This window comes from Bos indicus, chromosome X, assembly GCF_029378745.1.
Source record: "Bos indicus isolate NIAB-ARS_2022 breed Sahiwal x Tharparkar chromosome X, NIAB-ARS_B.indTharparkar_mat_pri_1.0, whole genome shotgun sequence".
Classification (NCBI taxonomy): Eukaryota; Metazoa; Chordata; class Mammalia; order Artiodactyla; family Bovidae; genus Bos; species Bos indicus.
In genome coordinates this window covers 16521912-16542601 of record NC_091789.1, presented here as the reverse complement: position 1 = coordinate 16542601, position 20690 = coordinate 16521912, and the positions used below count along the sequence as shown (strand labels likewise).

At 44.1% G+C, this 20690-nt stretch overlaps 1 protein-coding gene across 2 annotated transcripts in view; it reads left to right on the top strand.

Annotated features, from left to right (window-relative positions):
- HS6ST2 (heparan sulfate 6-O-sulfotransferase 2) overlaps positions 1-19896 on the top strand; it is a 404806-nt gene extending 384910 nt beyond the window's left edge. For both annotated transcript variants that reach the window (XM_070784763.1, XM_070784764.1), the window contains one exon: positions 16543-19896. In XM_070784763.1, coding sequence (XP_070640864.1) covers positions 16543-17440 — 898 coding nt within the window. In that variant the 3' untranslated portion in view covers positions 17441-19896. The remainder of the gene's footprint in view (positions 1-16542) is intronic.
- Positions 19897-20690: the final 794 nt, after the last annotated feature.

The window sequence follows — 20690 nt, the reverse complement described above, 5'->3', positions numbered from 1 at the left end:
CTCAGTTGTAACTTGGAGGAGCGCTTGGCCCCTGGCTCCCCAGCACTACACCACTCCCTTTTTGCCTTAGAGAGGAAATGCAATGGTCCAGAGTCTCTTATCTATACCATGAAAAATGACCCTTTGATGCGTAGTACCTCTGGAGCTCTTGTGAGCTTTTAACACTCCAGAACGTTCAAAATCAGTCTTTCTGTTCCAGCACGATCTTTGTGTCTCTGGTTCCCCTTCTTGTACTCACTCCAGCATGCCATGGGATTCTTTCCTGAGTTAGAGAGGTTGGTGGGGGATTCAGTTCAGTTCAGTCGCTCAGTCATGTCCGACTCTTTGTGACCCTATGAACCACAGCATGGCAGGCCTCCCTGTCCATCACCAACTCCCGGAGTTCACGCAAACCATGTCCATTGAGTTGGTGATGCCATCCAACCGTCTCTTCCTCTGTTGTCCCCTTCTCCTCCTGCCCTCAATTTTTCCCAGCATCAGGGTCTTTTCAAATGAGTCAGCCCTTCGCATCAGGTGGCCAAAGTACTGGAGTTTCAGCTTCAACATCAGTCCTTCCAATGAACACCCAGGACTGATCTCCTTTAGGATGGACTGGCTGGATCTCCTTGCAGTCCAAGGGACTCTCAGGAGTCTTCTCCAACACCACAGTTCAAAAGCATCAATTCTCCGGCACTCGGCTTTCTTTGTAGTCCAACTCTCACGTCCATACATGACTACTAGAAAAACCATAGCCTTGACTAGACAGACCTTTGTTGACAAAGTAATGTCTCTGCTTTTTAATATGCTATCTAGGTTGGTCATAACTGTCCTTCCCAGGAGTAAGTGTCTTTTAATTTCATGGCTGCAATCACCATCTGCAGTGATTTTGGAGCCCAGAAAAATTAAGTCTGACACTATTTACCCATCCATTTGCCATGAAGTGATGGAACCAGATGCCATGATCTTAGTTTTCTGAATGTTGAGCTTAAAGCCAACATTTTCACTCTCCTCTTTCACTTTCATCAAGAGGCTCTTTACTTCTTCCCTTTCTGCCATAAGGGTGGTGTCATCTGCATATCTGAGGCTATTGATATTTCTCCTGGCAATCTTGATTCCAGCTTGTGCTTCTTCCAGCCCAGCATTTCTCATGATGTACTCTGCATAGAAGTTAAATAAGCAGGGTGACAATATACAGGTTTGATGTACTCCTTTTCCAATTTGGAACCAGTCTGTTGTTCCTTGTCCAATTCTAACTGTTACTTTCTGACCTGCATACAGGTTTCTTAAGAGGCAGGTCAGGTGGTCTGGTATTCCCATCTCTTTAAGAATTTTCCACAATTTATTGTGATCCACACAGTCAAAGGCTTTGGCATAGTCAAAAAGCAGACATAGATGTTTTTTCTGGAACTCTCTTGCTTTTTCCATGATCCAGAGGATGTTGGCAATTTGATCTCTGGTTCCTCTGCCTTTTCTAAAGCCAGCTTGAACATCGGGAAGTTCACAGTTCATGTATTGCTGAAGCCTGGCTTGGGAAATTTTGAGCATTACTTTACTAGCGTGTGAGATGAGTGCAATTGTGTGGTAGTTTGAGCATTCTTTGGCATTGCCTTTCTTTGGGATTGGAATGAAAACTGACCTTTTCCAGTCCTGTGGCCACTGCTGAGTTTTCCAAATTTGCTGACATATTGAGTGCAGCACTTTCACAGCATCATCTTTTAGGATTTGAAATAGCTCAACTGGAATTCCATCACCTCCACTAGCTTTGTTCGTAGCGATGCTTCTTAAGGCCCATTTGACTTCACATTTCAGGATGTCTGGCTCTAGGTCAGTGATCACACCATCGTGATTATCTGGGTCATGAAGATGTTTTTTGTACAGTTCTTCTGTATACTCTTGCCACCTCTTCTTAATATCTTCTGCTTCTGTTAGGTCCCTACCATTTCTGTCCTTTATCGAGCCCATCTTTGCATGAAATATTCCCTTGGTATCTCTAATTTTCTTGAAGAGATCTCTAGTCTTACCCATTCTATTGTTTTCCTCTATTTCTTTGCATTAAGTGCTGAGGAAGGCTTTCTTATCTCTCTTTGCTATTCTTTGGAACTCTGCATTCAGATGTTTATATCTTTCCTTTTCTCCTTTGCTTTTCACTTCTCTTCTTTTCACAGCTATTTGTAAGGCCTCCCCAGACAGCCATTTTGCCTTTTTGCATTTCTTTTCCATGGGGATGGTCTTGATCCCTGTCTCCTATACAGTGTCATGAACCTCCATCCATAGCTCATCAGGCACTCTATCAGATCTAGTCCTTTAAATCTATTTCTCACTTCCACTGTATAATCATAAGGGATTTGATTTAGGTCATACCTGAATGGTCTAGTGGTTTTCCCTACTTTCTTCAATTTCAGTCTGAATTTGGCAATAAGGAGTTCATGATCTGAGCCACAGTCAGCTCCTGGTCTTGTTTTTGCTGACTGTATAGAGTTTCTCCATCTTTGGCTGCAAAGAATATAATCAATCAGATTTCAGTGTTGACCATCTGGCGATGTCCATGTGTAGAGTCTTCTCTTGTGTTGTTGGAAGAGGGTGTTTACTATGACCAGTGTGTTCTCTTGGCAGAACTCTATTAGCCTTTGCCCTGCTTCATTCTGTATTCCAAGGCCAAATATGCCTGTTACTCCGGGTGTTTCTTGACTTCCTACTTTGGCATTCCAGTCCCCTATAATGAAAAGGACATCTTTTTTGGGTATTAGTTCTAAAAGGTCTTGTAGGTCTTCATAGAACCATTCAACTTTAGCTTCTTCAGCGTTACTGGTTGGAGCATAGACTTAGATTACCGTGATATTGAATGGCTTGCCTTGGAAATGAACAGAGTGGGGGATTAGCGAGTTATTTTTCCATTTTCCATGTTATCATTGTGGGGAAACCAGGCTGTGCCCGGTGCTATACACGATGCTCATTTCCACACACATACAGCCCAGCCATGTTATCCAGTAATTGTGACTTTTGCAACCTGAATACCTGCAGGAAAAAAAAAAAAAAATGCTCCCCGGGGGAATGGAGGCACAACTCAGCCAACCCTGGAAATTCTGAATGGCTCCCATTCTTCACAGTTTAAATGGTAAACGAGGTCTGTTTCCCCCACAAAAGCCAGGGTTTGCACTTTGTCTCTCTCAGCACCTAACAACAATATTAGAGCTCATTAAAATCAACCCAGGACTCAAGAAGGGGCAGCCTTCATGGAGGGGAAAACTTTTCCCTTGTGCTGTTCTGGAAAATACCACAATGCTGAGCGCAGACATTTATCTAGACTAGTTTTCCTCTAACAATTTCCCCCACGCGCACCCAAGGTGCCTGCCTCCTAGACAGCACATGGCCAGCGGCCCAGCTGAACCAGTGCAGCTGTCTGCAGCCTGCTGAGAAGAACCTTAAATGCTCTTTATTGACTGCCCGCCATCTGCAGAAGGCCTGTTACCTGGTTCCATGTCTTTGGGGGAGTCCCTGAAGAAAGGATCCCGTGGGCCTCCAGATTTCCCACAATCTGGAGAAGGCAAGGGAGCCACCTCTCTGGTTTCCTTATCTGTGTAATGGGACGTGGGGGCGAGAATGGTGGTCCACTACACCCCACCCTTGGCCCCCACCTCTGCCATGCTCAGCTCCCCTTCCTAAGGCTCTATCGGGGGCCCACAAAAACCTTAGAAGCAGTCCTTCCTTTCACATCCTGGCATATCCAACTCCCTCCTCCTCCTGAGACTTCCTACTCTGGCCAGGGCCCTTGTGCCCTTGGCCTGTAGCTCCTCAGGCTGTGCTCAGGTCTAAGTAGGGGTGGATGACTCAGTGAGAACACACAGCTGCAGGCTCAGACATGCTTGGCCAAAGACCAAATGGGGCACCATCAGCCAGGGCAGCGGGCAAGCATTTGAGCTTAGGAATCACACAGACCCGACAGACAGTCATTAGCTAGCTTTGTGATTTTTAGGAAGGTTGAATAACATCTTTTGGCTGAATACCCATGTCTGTAGAGCAAAAACAGTAACAATAATAGGAACTAACATTTGTTAACTGCTGGGTTCCAAGCTCAGTTCCAAGAACTTTATATTTAACAGTCATGTTATCTTCATTGAGACCCACGACAAGAGATACCAAGGATGCTTATCCAGAGAGCAAGACCTTAACCATGGTGGTCCCAGTGGCAGCAATTAGACATTTCCTCTGGCTTCCTTCTGTCTGTCCCCTGGGTGAAGTTTACCCCTTTTCGCCTCTGCCTGCTCTCTTTGGAGAAAGGAAGAAAACCAACTCCTCTCTCTGGCTGCCTCAGATGCCACCCCTTGAGGGATGACAATTTGCCAGAAGATGCCACATAGAAATACTCCAGAAGCTGAGAAGTACCATGTGGAGAGGGAGGAGTCCCTGGAAGGGAAGGCAGGAAGCATGAGTTGATTAATCAGTGGCAGAACTAGTCTCTATGGGACATGGATGGATCATGCCCTTCAAGAGGCCCCTCATCTCCACACTGGAAGGGGTTTTCTCTAAAAGTTCTTTCCACCTCAGAACCACACTGAGTACTGATGATCCGAGACTCACGGAGTAATTTTAGAACACACAGAAAATTCAGAAGGCAGGGTAAGCAGCAAAACTTTTCATGCTGCCAAGCAGTTGAGTTGGTGAAGGCAGGTAACTACGGGTCATAAAGCTTGGAATTTCACATCTTGTTAAAAATCTCAGCCTTCTCACTGTTTACAAAAGTCCTTAGATTTATGTACTTTGGAGCCTACTGGGCTTTGGGAAGGAGAGGAACTAGATTTCCTTTAAAAAGAAGTAAACATCACCAGGACTGTGGTGATGAGTTCTGTGTGAAGTACTGTGAAGAGTTCCATGTTGGGTTCAAATTTACAGACATTAGAAATCTCCTTCCCTTTCACCAAATAAGAAACCATCATTTTCCTGCCTTGTAAAGGCAGGAAAGAAGAATGGCATTGCAAATCATCTTTCTTTTTAAGGAAAATCTATTTGTGCCTTGTTGAATGTTTCCCCACAGTACGCACAGGCTAACTTTTGGTTAACCAGGGGTGGGGGGGCATCAGTTAATTAAGGCATTGATCAAGGTATTACTTTACGCACACACAACTGCTCCTTCCTTCGGGTGAGGTGTGAAGAACAGCAGAAAACCCCTGGCCAGGAGAACTGGATGGCTTATTTGGAGGGGTGTGAGACCTTCAGCCTATTCTAAATTAGCTTTGTGTCCCAGAGATACTTTTCCTGGAGTGCTTGTGTACTGCTAAGTACTCTTAAGTCAAGCCATTCAAGGAGCCAGTGAAAGTCTTGGCTGTCTTATAGATCAGTGGGCTCCCAAGGATGGGTCCTGTTTTCCACCTCTCTTGCATTGCCCAGCATCAATTGGTCACAGCATCAGCTTAAAGGGGGAAAAGGAGAGACATTCAGCATCCAGTGTAGTGAAGACAATCAAGTGATTGGAAGTAATCCACTTTATGTGACTATAAAGGCTCACATTTCTCACTAGACCAAACATGACTGCTAAGCCACAAGAATGGTTTGACAAATGCACCAAAGACAACATATCTAAATGAGCATCCACCCACTTCAAAGTTGTCCCGTCTTCAAGTCCCACACTTCCTACATGAGTCTGCTACCACGGCTGCTCATAGCGTTTAAGGAACTCCTCTTTGGGGACTGCTGGTATATGAGTCACTCAAGAAAAGCAGTTAAAATGGCAATCCTAGGGCTTGGGGGATCCGGTCCCATCAGAGGGGATTGCCTTTGAATCAATTAACTATACTTGTGTTTCATCTACGCTCACATATTAAAGTTGTTTGATCTGTAAGCCATCCTCCTTGTCTTGACCTAGTCATTTACATGCAATGGGAGGTTCCGTGCAGTTGGTTTCAACATCATCAACCAAGGAAGGAGCCCAGACCTTCCGCATTAATGACTCGATGTCATGCAGAGCCCCACTCTGAAGTCTACTTAGGACCACCAACCACACTTCTTATTTCTGTAGCACTAATCCTTACTCCATGAACAAGATGTGCAAAAGCTGAACTTTAAAATACAGAACTAAGCTACAGGTGTAACAAAATGTTCAGTCCTATTGATTTGGGCTAAGAATTTGTTTCCTTTCTTAAATTAACTTTTTATTGATCACTCCTATGACCTTAACTTGTACAATTTTAGTGGTCTCCTTCCATTAAAAAAATGGCTTTTATATTTCTTTCCCCTTTGAGTGATGCAAGAAGAAACTTATTGTGGCCTTTTGTGAACCAGTGGCCTTAAAGGAAATTTAAACGTTTACAGCATAATCTTCATAACTTTGCTCAGGCCAAGTTCTCTGGGCTTTCCCTGGACAGCAGTGGGCTTCCTTAGGCTTGTTTTGGCATGCTTTTGTCTCTTGGGGTCACTTGTCCACACTCTGGGGACCCCTGGGATCTCTGAGGGACTTTTGATGTCTGAAGCCACATGCCTAGGACAGTGGTTCTCAAGCACACACGTGCATCAGAATTTCCCACAGTGTCCGACTCTTTGAGACCTCATGGACTATACTTTTTTGTCGTGGAATTCTCCAGGAAAAAATACTGGAGTGGGTAGCCTTTCCCTCCTCCAGGGATCTTCCTGACCCAGGGATCGAACCCAGGTCTCCTGCACTGCAGGCGGATTCTTTACCAGCTGAGCCACAAGAGAAGCCCAAGAACACTGGAGTGGGTAGACTATCACTTTTCCGGTGGATCTTCCCAACCCAGGGAATCAAACCAGGGTCTCCTGCATTGCAGGTGGATTCTTTACCAATTGAGCTATCAGGAAAGCCCAGGGAGCTAACAGGGAATTTCCCAGAGAGCTTGTTAAAACAGATTGCCGGGCTCCAGCCCTTGCGTTTCTGCTTCAGTGGTTTGACCCAAGAATGTGCATTTCTGATAATTTATGAAGTGATGCTGACGCTGCTAATTCCGGGCCATGATGTGAGAACCACATCCTTAGCTTGTTCATAGAAGCCCTGGGTTTGTGTCCCAGTAGTAGGATGGGGAGAATATATGTTCTACAGTCAAAGAGAAACTGGTTCATACCTGAGCGATCCTATTTGATTGATGCTGAAGCTGAAGCTTCAATACTTTGGCCACCTGATGCGAAGAGCTGACTCATTAGAAAAGACCTTGATGCTGGGAAAGATTGAGGGCAGAAGAAGGAGGTGACAGAAGATGAGATGGTTGGATGTCATCATTCACTCAATGGACATGAGTTTGAGCAAACTCCAGGAGATAGTGAAGGACAGGGAAGCCTGGTGTGTTGCCGTCCATGGGGTCGCAGAGTCGGACATGACTCAGCGGCTGAACAAGAACAGCATCTTAACTTGTGGCAAGGCACTGGGTCAAATCACATTCTCTGTTAGTCTCAGCTTCTTCATCTTCAGAATGGGAATAACTATATCTGACTCACAGTATTGTTGGGAGCTGATGTGTAAGTTAATGTGTAAGTGTGAAAGTGAAAGTGTTAGTCCTCAGTCGTGTCCAACTTTTTGCAACCCCCTGGACTGTACCCCACCAGGCTCCTCTGTCCATGGGATTCTCCAAGCAAGAATATCAGAGTGGGTTGCCATGCCATCCTCCAGGGGATATTCCTGACCCAGGGATCGAACCTGGGCCTCCTGCATTGCAGGCAGATTCTTTACTATCTGAACCACAGGTTTAAGTTCCAGACACCAATGCCCCCAGCTCCTCGCTGTGCAACTAGTTGGCATAAGGAAATGCCCTCTCTTTGCAGCCAAAAGCCTCCCCTTTTTAAGGATTACTGGTCTGTTCTGGGCATGGTTTATTATACCATCCTAGGTAATCAATAGACACAAAGACAGGAACTACTAAAAATATATGCCTTCAGCCCAGGAATATTCCTTGCAGTTAGATTGATTCCCAAGAACCACTGGCCATTTGTGACTTGTGGGCAAATCTTTGCTGCCAAGGCCTTGAGTTCTTTACGTCTAAAGTGAAGACATTGATTTAGATGATTTGCCATCTCAAAAGTTTCTTCTTGCTCTGCCAAATCTCAAAATCTGTGACTTAGAACTTGGGTACTTATTTCAGGATAATCTGTTTCAGTGATCATGAAAACTGTATGGTTCTCATTCTATCCATTTCAGTTCAGTCGCTTAGTCGTGCCCAACTGTTTGTGACCCCATGGACTGCAGCATGCCAAGCCTCCCTGTCCATCGCTAACTCGGAGTCTACTCAAACTCATGTCCATTTAGTCGGTGATACCATCCATCTCTTCCTCTGTTGTCCCCTTCCCCTCCCACCTTCAATCTTTCCCAGCATCAGAGTCTTTTCCAATGAGTCAATTCTTCACATCAGGTGGCCAAAGTATTGGACTTTCAGCTTCAGCACCAGTCTTTCCAATGAATATTCAGGACTGATTTCCTTTAGGATGGACTGGTGGGATCTCCTTGCAGTCCAAGGGACTCTCAAGAGTCTTCTCCAACACCATAGTTCAAAAGCATCAATTCTTCGGTCCTCAGCTTTCTTCACAGTCCAACTCTCACATCCATACATGACACTGGAAAAACCATAGCCTTGACTAGATGGACCTTTGTTGACAAAGTAATGTCTCTGCTTTTCAATATGCTGTCTAGGTTGGTCATAACTTTTCTTCCAAGGAGCAAGCGTCTTTTAATTTCATGGCTGCAGTCACCATCTACAGTGATTTGGGATCCCCCCTCCAGATGGTGACTGCAGCCATGAAATTAAAAGACGCTTGCTCCTTGGAAGAAAAGTTATGACCAACCTAGACAGCATATTGAAAAGCAGAGACATTACTTTGTCAACAAAGGTCCATCTAGTCAAGGCTATGGTTTTTCCAGTGTCATGTATGGATGTGAGAGTTGGACTGTGAAGAAAGCTGAGCGCCGAAGAATTGATTCTTTTGAACTGTGGTGTTGGAGAAGACTCTTGAGAGTCCCTTGGACTGCAAGGAGATCCAACCAGTCCATTCTGAAGGAGATCAGCCCTGGGTGTTCTTTGGAAGGAATGATGCTAAAGCTGAAACTGCAGTACTTTGGCCACCTCATGGGAAGAGTTGACTCATTGGAAAAGACTCTGATGCTGGGAGGGACTGGGGGCAGGAGGAGAAGGGGACGACAGATGGCTGGATGGCATCACCGACTCGATGGACGTGAGTTTGAGTGAACTCCAGGAGATGATGATGGACAGGGAGGCCTGGCGTGCTGCAATTCATGGTGTCTCAAAGAGTCGGACACGACTGAGCGACTGAACTGAACTGAACTGAAAAATAGTCTGTCACTGTATCCATTTACATACTCTTAATATCCTTAAACTTCCCACCCTTCTTTAAAATTGGACTACTACACAGAAAGTCAGTGACAAGTGCTAAATGTAACTAGATATCCTTCATAGCTAGAGCCCCTTAAAATGTTCCTGCTGCTGCTGCTAAGTCACTTCAGTCATGTCTGACTCTGTGTGACCCCATAGACGGCAGCCCACCAGGCTCCCCTGTCCCTGGGATTCTCCATGCAAGAACACTGGAGTGGGTTGCCATTTCCCTCTCCAATGCATGAAAGTGAAAAATGAAAGTGAAGTCGCTCAGTCGTGTACAACTCTTCGAGACCCCATGGACTGCAGCCCACCAGGTTCCTCCGTCCATGGGATTTTCCAGGCAGGAGTACTGGAGCGGGGTGCCATTGCCTTCTCCGAAATGTTCCTTCACAGGTGTAAAATGGTAGATCTGTTATTTAATACTGACATCTAGTGGCTTTTCTGTATCAAAGACGACGATAGGCATTTCTTGTGAGCTCACTGTAAGCTCTGCTGTTTCTGCTGCAGACATCCAATTAACAGTCTTTTACTAATCACTTATTTTATGTCAGACATTATTCCAGGCCCAGGGCGGGGGCTTATGTTAATAAATGCTACATGGTCCCTACCCTTCCAGAGCTCATAGTCTAATGGGGGAAGCAGACAAATCACTAGACAATCATAGCCCATTGTGCAGAATGTTACAATAGGAGAATACCAGCACAGTTGAAACAGGAATACCAGGGTAGGTAACTCTGCCCCGGAAGGTCAAGGAAAGGTTCATGGAGGAGGCAATCTTTGAGTTTAGTCTTGGAGGTTTCCAGGTGATCTACAAAAGACAGATTGGAGCCATTCCAAACAGTAGGCACTCCATATACAAAGGGAAAGGACCTGTAGGATCTTTGCCTGGAACCAATGTAGAACATTAAAATTACTTTTGCATACTTGGAACATAGAATATATAGCAGGGTTTGTCAGCCTTGGCACTGCTGATAATTGGTCACTAGCCTGCATTGTAGGATGCTTAGAAGCATTCCTAGACTCAACTCACTAAATGTCGGTAACACCTGCTCCCCAGTTGTGACAACCGAAATGTCTCCAGGTATTTCCAAATGTCTTAGGGTCAGGAAATGGAAGTGGGAGGGTTCGAATTACTCATGGTTGAGAAAGACTCGTGTCGAGGGAGCTTAATAGAGATCAGACTGAAGACAAAGAAAGGTGGTTGTCAGGTGCCAGCCACAAGGCTGTGGGTCACAGTGGAGAGCTTGCACTTCATGTCACAACTGATAGGGAGCCATTAAGAGGTCTTAACTAGGGAGTGGTAGGTCAGATGTGTGTCATAGGAGAGTGTGGAATGGATGTCAGTCCGGGGACAGGGAGGTGGGCCAGGATACTGATTCAGTGATCAGGTAGAAAAGTGATGAGGGCCTGACCCCAGGCAGTGGTAGAAAGGATGGATTTGGGAGCTAATAAGAACTAGAGACTGTTACACAGGGTGAACTGAGTTCAGAAAGCGAAAGACAAATATCATATATTAACCCATATATGTGGAATCTAGGAAACTGGCATAGATGAAGTTATTTGCAAAGCAGAAATAGAGACGCAGATGTAGAGAACAAATGTATCGGTACCAAGCAGGGAAGGGCAGGTGGGATGAACTGGGAGGTTGGGATTGGCAGATATATACTACCATGTATAAAAACAGATAACTAAAAAGAACCTACTATATAGCACAGGGAACTCTACTCAGTGCTCTGTGATAACCTAAATGCGAAGGAAATTTAAAAAAGGGGGGGGATATGTGTATGCATATAGCTGATTCACTTTACTGTACAGCAGAAACTAACACAACATTGTAAAGCAACTACACTCTAATAAAAGTGTTTTAAAAAAAAAAAAGAACTAGAATCAGCAGGACTCGGGGAAAATTCAGACATTGAAGGTAAGCGAGAGAGAGGAGTCAAGGGTGGCCCCCGGATTTCTTTCCTGGGCCACTCTTTCTTTGGTTGCTGTTGTTTCCACATTTATTTACCAATGACAAGCAAAAGTTGGCCTGGACTTGCAGAGGATGGCAAATGTTTCACTATGTCCTGCCTGTCGAGGCCCCATGGTCGCATAGAGGCACCAAACAAGGGTCTTTAAATCAACATGGGTAACTGAGGGGGAGTCACGACTCTAAAGATGTGACACCTGGTCATCCTAATCAAGTGACATGTTTGGTCACAAGATATTTCTGTCCAATCCCTACTAACTGAAACAGGCTGAGTGTGATTTTTCTGTGGCCGAGATTGGCTCACTCGTTTAAAATTAAATCACAGCATTCAGCAGCACCCTTTGGGTTTATCAACCTGAAGGGGAGATTTCCAGCAGCTACCAGAGACCTGCTCTCGCCTGCATCTTGTTCTGTTTTGATCAATGCCTGGATGCAGGCATTGCCAGAAGACAAGAAGAAGATATGGTGAAGATATCAGGGGATATAATCAAAATCCAGATGCGTTTTGACAGCCTTAGACTGCCTCTACCAAGAAGAAATTAAACAGGGCCACAGACAAACTGCATCTGTTCAGGACAAAGCAGAGTGGGTTTTCAAATGACCTGCGTGTGAAACAATGAAAGAAGGTAGTTGACGGTGGGTCAGCAGTCTGCCAAAAGGGCTGATGTGATATGAGGCCACATTAAGAGAAACGGTGTCGAGAATGAGGGTGGTGATAGACTCCCTACTTGTTCCTTGTCAGACTCTGCCTAGAGGGCACATTCCAAATAACTGGAATATGTTCAGAGGCAAACAAAAGCATAGTGAGGGGACCTGAAGCAGTGGAGAGAATAGCTGGAAACTATATTTAACATAAAGAAGAGAAGCCACGGGGTTTCTGAAATGCTGTCTTCCAATACCTGAAGCCACACACGTGGAATTAACAAATGCTCCCTAAGTCAGTCCTCAAGGTCTGCAGCCATCATGTTTTGCTGACAACTCCACATCTTAAGCCCAGATCACTCTTTGAGGCTCTCTATCTGTCCATTCAGTCAGAGACCTGGGAGCCCTCCTTACCCCTCCTCCTCCCTCTCCCCTACATTCATTTTGTCCCTAAGTCTTGTTACTTCAACCCCGCCTCCAAATGCCTCCCTAGTCTGCCCTCTTTTCTTCTGTCTTGTTTTCTACAGTAACATCAACTCACTTCCCCAGTTCCACCACACACCATACACAGTGATCTTTCTAAAACACAGGCTTCATCGTATGACTCCCCTGCCTAAAACCCTCTAAAGGCCTCTCTGTTGTCTTCATAAATCTAAATCCTTTTTTTTCTTTTTTCTGGCTGAACCTAACAACTTGAGGGATCTTAGTCCCCTGACCAGGAACTGAACCCGGGCCCTAGGCAGTGAAAGTGCTGAGTCCTAACCACTGGAGTGCCAGGAAATCCCAGAAGTCTCAATTCTTTAATGTGGCATCTGAGGCCTTTCACGACCCTGTCCATGGCCACTTCTCCATCCTCCATTCCTGCCACTAGCCAGTAACTCCCAGTAACTCCCAGTTAGAGGTTTCCTGTGCTCTTCCTCTGTACACAGCAGGCTAGTTTTATGCCTCTGTGCCTTTGCTCATTCTGACCTTTCTGTGTCATACTCCATTTCACTCTTCTTGCCTTATCTAATTCTTCCTTGTTTTTCAAAACAAAGCTACAGAAACCCTTCTATTACTAGGCTTGGCTGGGAATCACTGCAAGGTGCTTTCATGGTGCCTTGTGCCCACTCCAGTCATTAATAGCGCATGAGTTAGGGATGCTCCAGGCCCTGTGACTTATCTGTGGGCATCTCCAGGGCCTCTTCCTGAATCAACCCTGAATATTCACTGGAAGGACTGATGCTGAAGCTGAAGCTCCAATACTTTGGCCACAAAGACTAATCCAAGTGTGTCTTCATAAATTTTTTCCAAATAATCAGACTAACTGCCATGAAGCTGTGGCCTCAGGCCTAGCATGAAGTCTTAAGAGTTGATGCAAAGAGTTAACTCATTAGAAAAGACCCTGATGCTGGGAAAGATTGAAGGCAGGAGTAGAAGGGGAAGACAGAGGATGAGATGGTTGGATGGCATCACCGACTCAATGCACATGAGTTTGAGCAAGCTCCAGGAGATGGGGAGGGACAGGGAAGCCTAGCGTGCCATCGTCCATGGGGTCGCAAAGAGTCGGACATGACTTAGAAACTAAACACCAATAATCAGGCCCTTTTCCAGTGCCAGTCACACAGATGCTTGAGCAAACAAGCACAGCAAGAGTGCCACCTATGTTTCAGTGCTCCTTTGCCTCTCCACTCACTGTGCCATTGGCTTGGGCTTTCACACCCTCAGTTGCTCTGGGTGTGGCGGGGTCTTCTCTGACATTTCCCTGACAACCCCTCACTTAGAATAATGAGCATCCTCAATCCTTAGCCCTGTGAAACCTTCTAGGTGTTATCTGCAACTGCCTTTCCACCTCCAACACACTATGCCATTTGGAGGCCACTGGACATTCCTGGAGACCCACCTTTAGCTGATCTTCCTTTTCACCCAAGGATCATTTTCCGAGCAGCATCAGGTGTTTCTAATTGAGGCAGTCTGGCACCCTGGACCTATTTTCCCTGGAAGAAGAGGGCTGCTGGCAATCCCTGACTCTCCAGAGCTATTGGCATCTGAGTGAATGGTAGCTGTCATTACCAGCATATGGATATGCACACGTGTAGACGCCTCTAATTTCTCTGCTGCTGTGATAATCCCACAGTGCAGAGACCCCGAGGCTGCCCACCTTGGACGGCCCTCCTTTCATACAGGCACTAGGAGAGACCTTCAGCTTGGAGGAGGGACACACCCGTACCATGAGAGGCTCTGTCAATATCCACCTTTGCATTCCTCGTCTGCCTCCTCTCTCTCTCCACGTGGGGATAGTGCTTACAAAACACTGGTTCAGACACTAACCCTGGTGGTTATGATCTATCTGTTCTGAAGGACAAGGGAGAGTTTTTAGGGAGCAGAGCCACAGGCATGCACAAGGGGTGCACTCTAGAATTTACCAGAAGATGTCACTGTTGGCTTAAATCAGTAAAACAAATGTGCGCTGGAGGACTGTCAGCTGAGCATGAAGGTGACTCCATCATGGGGCTTTTAAACACCCATTTATAATGCATGCCTGGAAAAGCTGGTTGAAAGACTAATCCAAGTGTGTCGGTGGTCTTCATAAATCTCTTTTTTTTCCAAATAATCAGACTAATTGCCATAAAGCTGTGGCCTCAGGCTTAGCATGAAGGCTTAATAAATCTGTACCAAAGGAGTGAATGAATGAATACCAAAGCAAGGAATAGAAGTTCGGACCCCATGGAAACAGCAGTCACCTTTGTTGGTCAAGGCTACTGAGGAAGAAAATCTGCTAGTTGTTAGCAGTGGGTCTTTACAAAAATGAATCTGAGTGGCCGCAGGCAGGCAAAAGAGTGAGGCCAGTCAACGTGGGTTTGCCACCCCTCCAGCCTCACTCCAGGATGCTTCTCTTGTATCCCATGCTTGTTTACTCCACAATATCATAGAAGGTGATATTTTAAATTTTTTATGGTTTTTGCCAGTCACTTAGATTCTCCAGAGTTTTTACTATGATGAGGCATGACCTTACCAGTTCCCAACTCTCTCCTTCTTATTCCCCGGGATAGTTCATTAAAGAAGTAATTAAAGGAGTTACTGGGATTCTGCTTTGTGTCTGGTACAACATTGAAAAGGATGAGATGAGAGTTAAAGAAGAATATGTAGAGTTCTTGTCGCAGAAAACCTAAACAGAAATACAAACAAAAAATTGTGATTCAGTATCAAAAATATTTTAGCCAAAGTTAACGGTGCCAGTGTCACTGAAGAAGAGACGATGATTGGCAACAGGTGTGGGATAAATTATCTCGGAGGAGAGATCATACTTGGACTGGAAATTGCAGGATGTCTAGAATTTTCCAGTGAAAGAAGGAAGGTTACGCTAGGCAGAGGGAACACCATGAAGAGAAGAGAAGCACCCAGGATAGATCCCAGGGTGCCTGCATTGCTCAGAGCCCAAGACTTGGGAGGAATGTTTGTTCAGAGGACATCAGCCAGCAGACCTAGCCAGTCGGGTGCTTGACTTGGTTCCATCTGGCTCCTCACTCCTGGGTGCAGAAGCAGCATCCCTCAGGTGGGAAAGAATAAACTTCAGAAAAGCTACAAGCCATTCCCCAGGTTTCCTTTAAGAAATTAATGTTAATATTCAGTATTTTCATCTTCCTTCCACAATAGGCCCATCCATGACCTCATCTTTCATCCACTGAACGTGAATGGAAGCTCATTTCTTAATTAAAGTACAGCTGCAAAGTTGTTTTTCCCTTGATCACATCATAAGCCAGGATGCTTCTGCTGTGCGTGCATGTGTGTGTGAATGCACCTGCTCTGTATGGGTGTGTGTGGGTGTGCGGTTTAAATGTTTACTAGTCTGCTATGTGAGCAAAGAACTCTTATCAGTTTGCAGCTTTAAAGTGAAGACAGTAACACAACAAAGCCTCCATACATGCTGACATCCGGGTGTCCTTTCAGTGGGTAAAGAAAAAGGGCATTTTGGAACTGATAGAGTTAACTTGCCTCTGCTGGGAATATTAGCACGTTGAGTGAAGGCTGAAACCGAGGTAGTAACTGATATATATGCCATTGGCAGCTACCATGTCTATTTCAGTCAGTAACTAACCACAGTGTTTATTTCTGGAGGCTCCGGTCTGCACTGCGTATCTTCACATTCCACTGCCATCACGTAGGAGCCATGATGTTATGACAGCACCCAGAATCAAAAGCATCATATCAGACACTCTTTCAACAAGGTTTTGTTAATAAGATATCCTGATTAGACTAGCTATTAGAAGAATGCTTTTGTGTATTTAGTGAGAAAGATTAGAACTTGAGTACTTGTCAACCTGTTATCACTTCAGTAAAATCATTCATTTCCATTGAGTCTCCATTTCATGATCAGTTAATGGGAGTTTGGGAGTGGGGAGTAGGAAATAAATGAGGTCATTGGGAGGACTTCGTCAGTAGCTGGAGAGAGAGAAACAGAGGGGGAAGGAGGAAGGGGGAGTGGCCTTTCCACCCGATGTATATGCTTTAAAAAGGAGCTCTCTGGACAGGCTAGTGGGCCTCCCTTCCTGACCAGTGAACATCACATATGCCATGCCCCTTCCCTGACTCCACCTATGTCAGCTACAGCCCTGACCACTGGCCTTTGTGCTTTGTCCACAGGAACTTCCACTATATCACCATCCTCCGAGACCCAGTGTCCCGGTACCTGAGTGAGTGGAGGCATGTCCAGAGAGGGGCAACATGGAAAGCGTCCCTCCACGTCTGCGATGGCAGGCCCCCAACTTCTGAAGAGCTGCCCAGCTGCTACACTGGAGACGACTGGTCTGGCTGCCCCCTGAAAGAGTTCATGGACTGTCCCTACAACCTAGCCAACAACCGCCAGGTGCGCATGCTGTCCGACCTCACACTCGTTGGCTGCTACAACCTGTCAGTCATGCCTGAAAAGCAGAGGAACAAGGTCCTCCTGGAAAGTGCCAAATCGAATCTGAAGCACATGGCATTCTTCGGCCTCACTGAGTTTCAGCGGAAGACCCAGTATCTGTTTGAGAAAACCTTCAACATGAACTTTATTTCTCCCTTTACCCAGTATAACACCACTAGGGCCTCTAGCGTAGAAATCAATGAGGAACTCCAAAAACGTATTGAGGGACTGAATTTTCTGGATATGGAATTGTACAGCTATGCAAAAGATCTCTTTTTGCAAAGGTATCAGTTTATGAGGCAGAAGGAGCATCAGGAAGCTAGACGGAAGCGTCAGGAACAACGCAAATTTCTGAAGGGAAGGTTCCTTCAGACCCATTACCAGACCCAGAGTCAGGGCCAGAACCCAAATCCGAGTCAGAATCCGAGTCAGAACCCAAACCTGAATGCTAGTCAGAGTGGGACTCAGAATCTGTTTCAGAATCTGATTCAGAATCTGACTCAGAGCTCGGGTCAGAATCCAAGTCCAAAGGAGAACCAGGAAAGCCAGAAGCAGAATTCAGGCCAAGAGCAGAGCGATGGCAACACCAGCAATGGCACCCATGACTATATAGGCAGCGTAGAGAAATGGCGCTAAGTGGCTCCCAAAGGCTTTCACACACTTCTCCCAAAGCGCCAGTCAAAATAGGGCAAATCCTCAAACATGAGAGCGTCCAAACACATTCTGCTTCCTAAAGTTTGGAAGTTCAAAAAAGTTAAGATGTCGCCTTTACAGTTGCCTTTCAATTCAGTGTTCTACTGTGCGTGGGTAAAACAAATTTCAATATGTAATTAAATTGCCTTTTTTTTTTTTTTGGTTTGTTGGAGTATTTATAAAATCCAAAAGCCAAACCAGACTCACCAGAAATTGCTGTTTAGATATTTTAAGAAGTTCTTAAATTAGTCATAGGGACAAAGTGGAAACATAAAATGTGGCCATTTAACTTATGCCTAAGAAATGGACTTTACATTATTCATGACACACTGTTGAAACCCAATCTTGGAAGCAAACATTTTTTTCCAGGGGTAAGCATGAATATAACATAAAACAAACTAAACACAAAACTTCATTTTCTTCTGATTATAACCAAGAATCTATTTAAATAAAATAAGAACTGATGGTAGAGTTTACCAAATAGTAGAAAATGGAAAACTTCTCTCCCAAACATGAGTAGTTTTATGTAAAAATATTGGCTTTTGAGTAGAAAGGGACTCATCTTGTTATTTGAGATGTTTAAAATTTTAAACTTTTTCTACCTTCTGCTATTTAAAGGTTTTAAACAGGGTGTATCTCATACTAAACCAAACACTTTTTCCAAATGGAGTACCAATGTAAAGATCTAATTTCCAGACGATTTCTGGGCACTGTAATTTCAACAATTCTGGAATCTTTTTGGCGCTGCTTCTCATTCATTTTAAAGCTTCTCCGAGTTGTGCTCATTCCAAACTAACCCGTTTTAGAATCTCTCTTCATCATCTAAATGGTGTGTTGCTGAATTTATTGTGATATATAATCCTGGATTAAAGTCAGGACTTTCTTTCTATAGAATTGTCTTATCAATGTTTGTGTAGTGAGATCCTTATCAAGAAACTCTTGAACAGGATAGCGTGTCTTAAAATATTGCTGAAGTTAGTATTCTGTTCTTGATCAGATAGAATTGAACCTGAATGTGAATGAATCGTTATTTACTTTTTGTACATTTTTATTGTAATGTTTCCAGTTGGGCTGTCTCTTTCTAGCCCATTAGTTCTTTTTCATGTTGACAGAGTGTAGACAATTACGAGAGAAAAACAAGGTTGGAATAAGCACTAGGATAGCCAATGTTATTCAGTAACACCAAAAGCTTTACCTCGATACTTTGGGTGAGCCGTGTACCAGCTTTAGTTTTGAGAAAAGAAAAGGCAAAAGTATTCTGCAGTGAGGTTAAACATCAGAAGCATATGGGTTGAAGAAAGTGATTTGGTATTGGAAGTCTGTGCAAAAATACTTTCAGGGTATCAAGTTTGAATTGCACGGGCCAAAAAGAAGTATATAACCCACTGTGCTAGCAAACATCCTGATTCTGGGCAGCTTCCATATTACGGGTTGTGCTATCCTTTCGTAAGGACTTACACTAAGCCTCTGGCTGTAAAGCAGAAAGGCAACTGCAAGTGGCTTTTATGTTTTCATGAGGGACATGCTTAGAAATGTGACCATAAAGTCACATCTTGTACAATCTGCTCATTTGCATGATCTAGTTTCATCTGTAATAATAAGGCCACAAACTGGACAAGAAGCTGAGTACTTGGGTTAAAAAATGTTTTTGACTCTGCGCTTGTATCAGTAGATCTAAATTTTGTTTTGCCTGACAGTATCGCAGTCCTGGGAATCTGAGAACTGGAAAACTGAAAGGAAAAAAATTTTCAAAATCCAAAATACCTTAAAGTCAAACTGTTTTAGAGTGAAACTATTTTGTGTACTTTGTGTTTTTAAACTAATGATTCTGTAGATCACTGTGGTATTTCAGTTTCATTTTGTTTTAATGGATGATGTTTGCTCTTAAAGCTGATAGGTACTGTTGGAAAGAAGGATGAAGCCCGAGCCAGTGGAAAAGCTTGTTACAGAAAAAAATATTTTGTGTTATTGCTGTGGTGTGCATGGTTTGCAGAGATTAAGTGCAGTTTCTCTGTCTATACTGATTTATTGTATATAGGGGATGTTATAAATATACATTTTGGTCATCATCATGTAAATCCCATGACTTCAACTGTAAACATCTGTCCAATGATGTAGCTTTACAAACCATTTACTGATTTTGTGTAATTTAACAATAGATATAAAATAAAGTTTAAATTACAGATGCTGGGTTATTTCATGATTTCAAAGTTTGCAGCCACTAGACATCATGACATCACAGAGAGAATTCTCTTTTTCCAAGGAGTTTCTTATTTTCCTCTTGGCCACCAGATATGGAGATGAGATGAGCCACTTGAATGTAGCATGTGCCAATGACCTTAACCTTGGGGACTTCCCTCTGAGGGTTCAGACTGTGTTCTCTTTTGAATAAAACAAAGTTATCCATGAAAGACAAGTTGGCTATGTGTTTTAGTGAGCTCTGGTTGCTATACCAAAATACCGTAAACTGGATGGCCTGTCAACAATGGAAACTTACTTTCTACAGTTCTGGAAGCCAAAAGTCTGAGATCAGGTGGCCAGTATGGTTGGGTTCTGATGAGGGCTCTCTTCCCAGTTTCAGAAGTCTGTCTTCTGGCTGTGTCCTCGTATCAAAGGAAGTAGCTAGCTAATTCTCTGGGTTTTTCTTATAAGGGCACTAGTCCCATTCATGAGGGCTCCCATGGATCACCTCCCAAAGGCCACACCTCCTAATAACATCACGGTGGGATTAGAGTTTCAACACATGAATTTGGTGGGGACATTCCATCCCTTATGATATGCAAATGAAGTATGTGAGTGTTTTAATTTAAAATTATTCAACGAAATACTTGCACATTTAAAAGTATGTGGGAAAGAAAAATAATACTTTTTTATTTTTTATCTATCCCTTCTTTCTGGGATATAGGTTAAAGGCGAGCATTAAAGTATTGGCTTTGAAAGTTATGAAGACAATGTCTTCTAATTATATTCAATGTACGTATTTTTTTTTTTATTTGTGGTTATGACTATGGGTGGGGATGATTTGTTCTTGTCTTTTTCAAAAGAGAATTTAGATGCCAGATCATGGGATTAGAGGGAAGAAAGCTACAGAATTTGAGGAGTTTAACTATACTCAGCCTATCCAACTATTCATACTTACAAAATTCTGCCCATCAAGTGTTCACTGAGCAATAATTGGGTGGTCAAAGTTCCT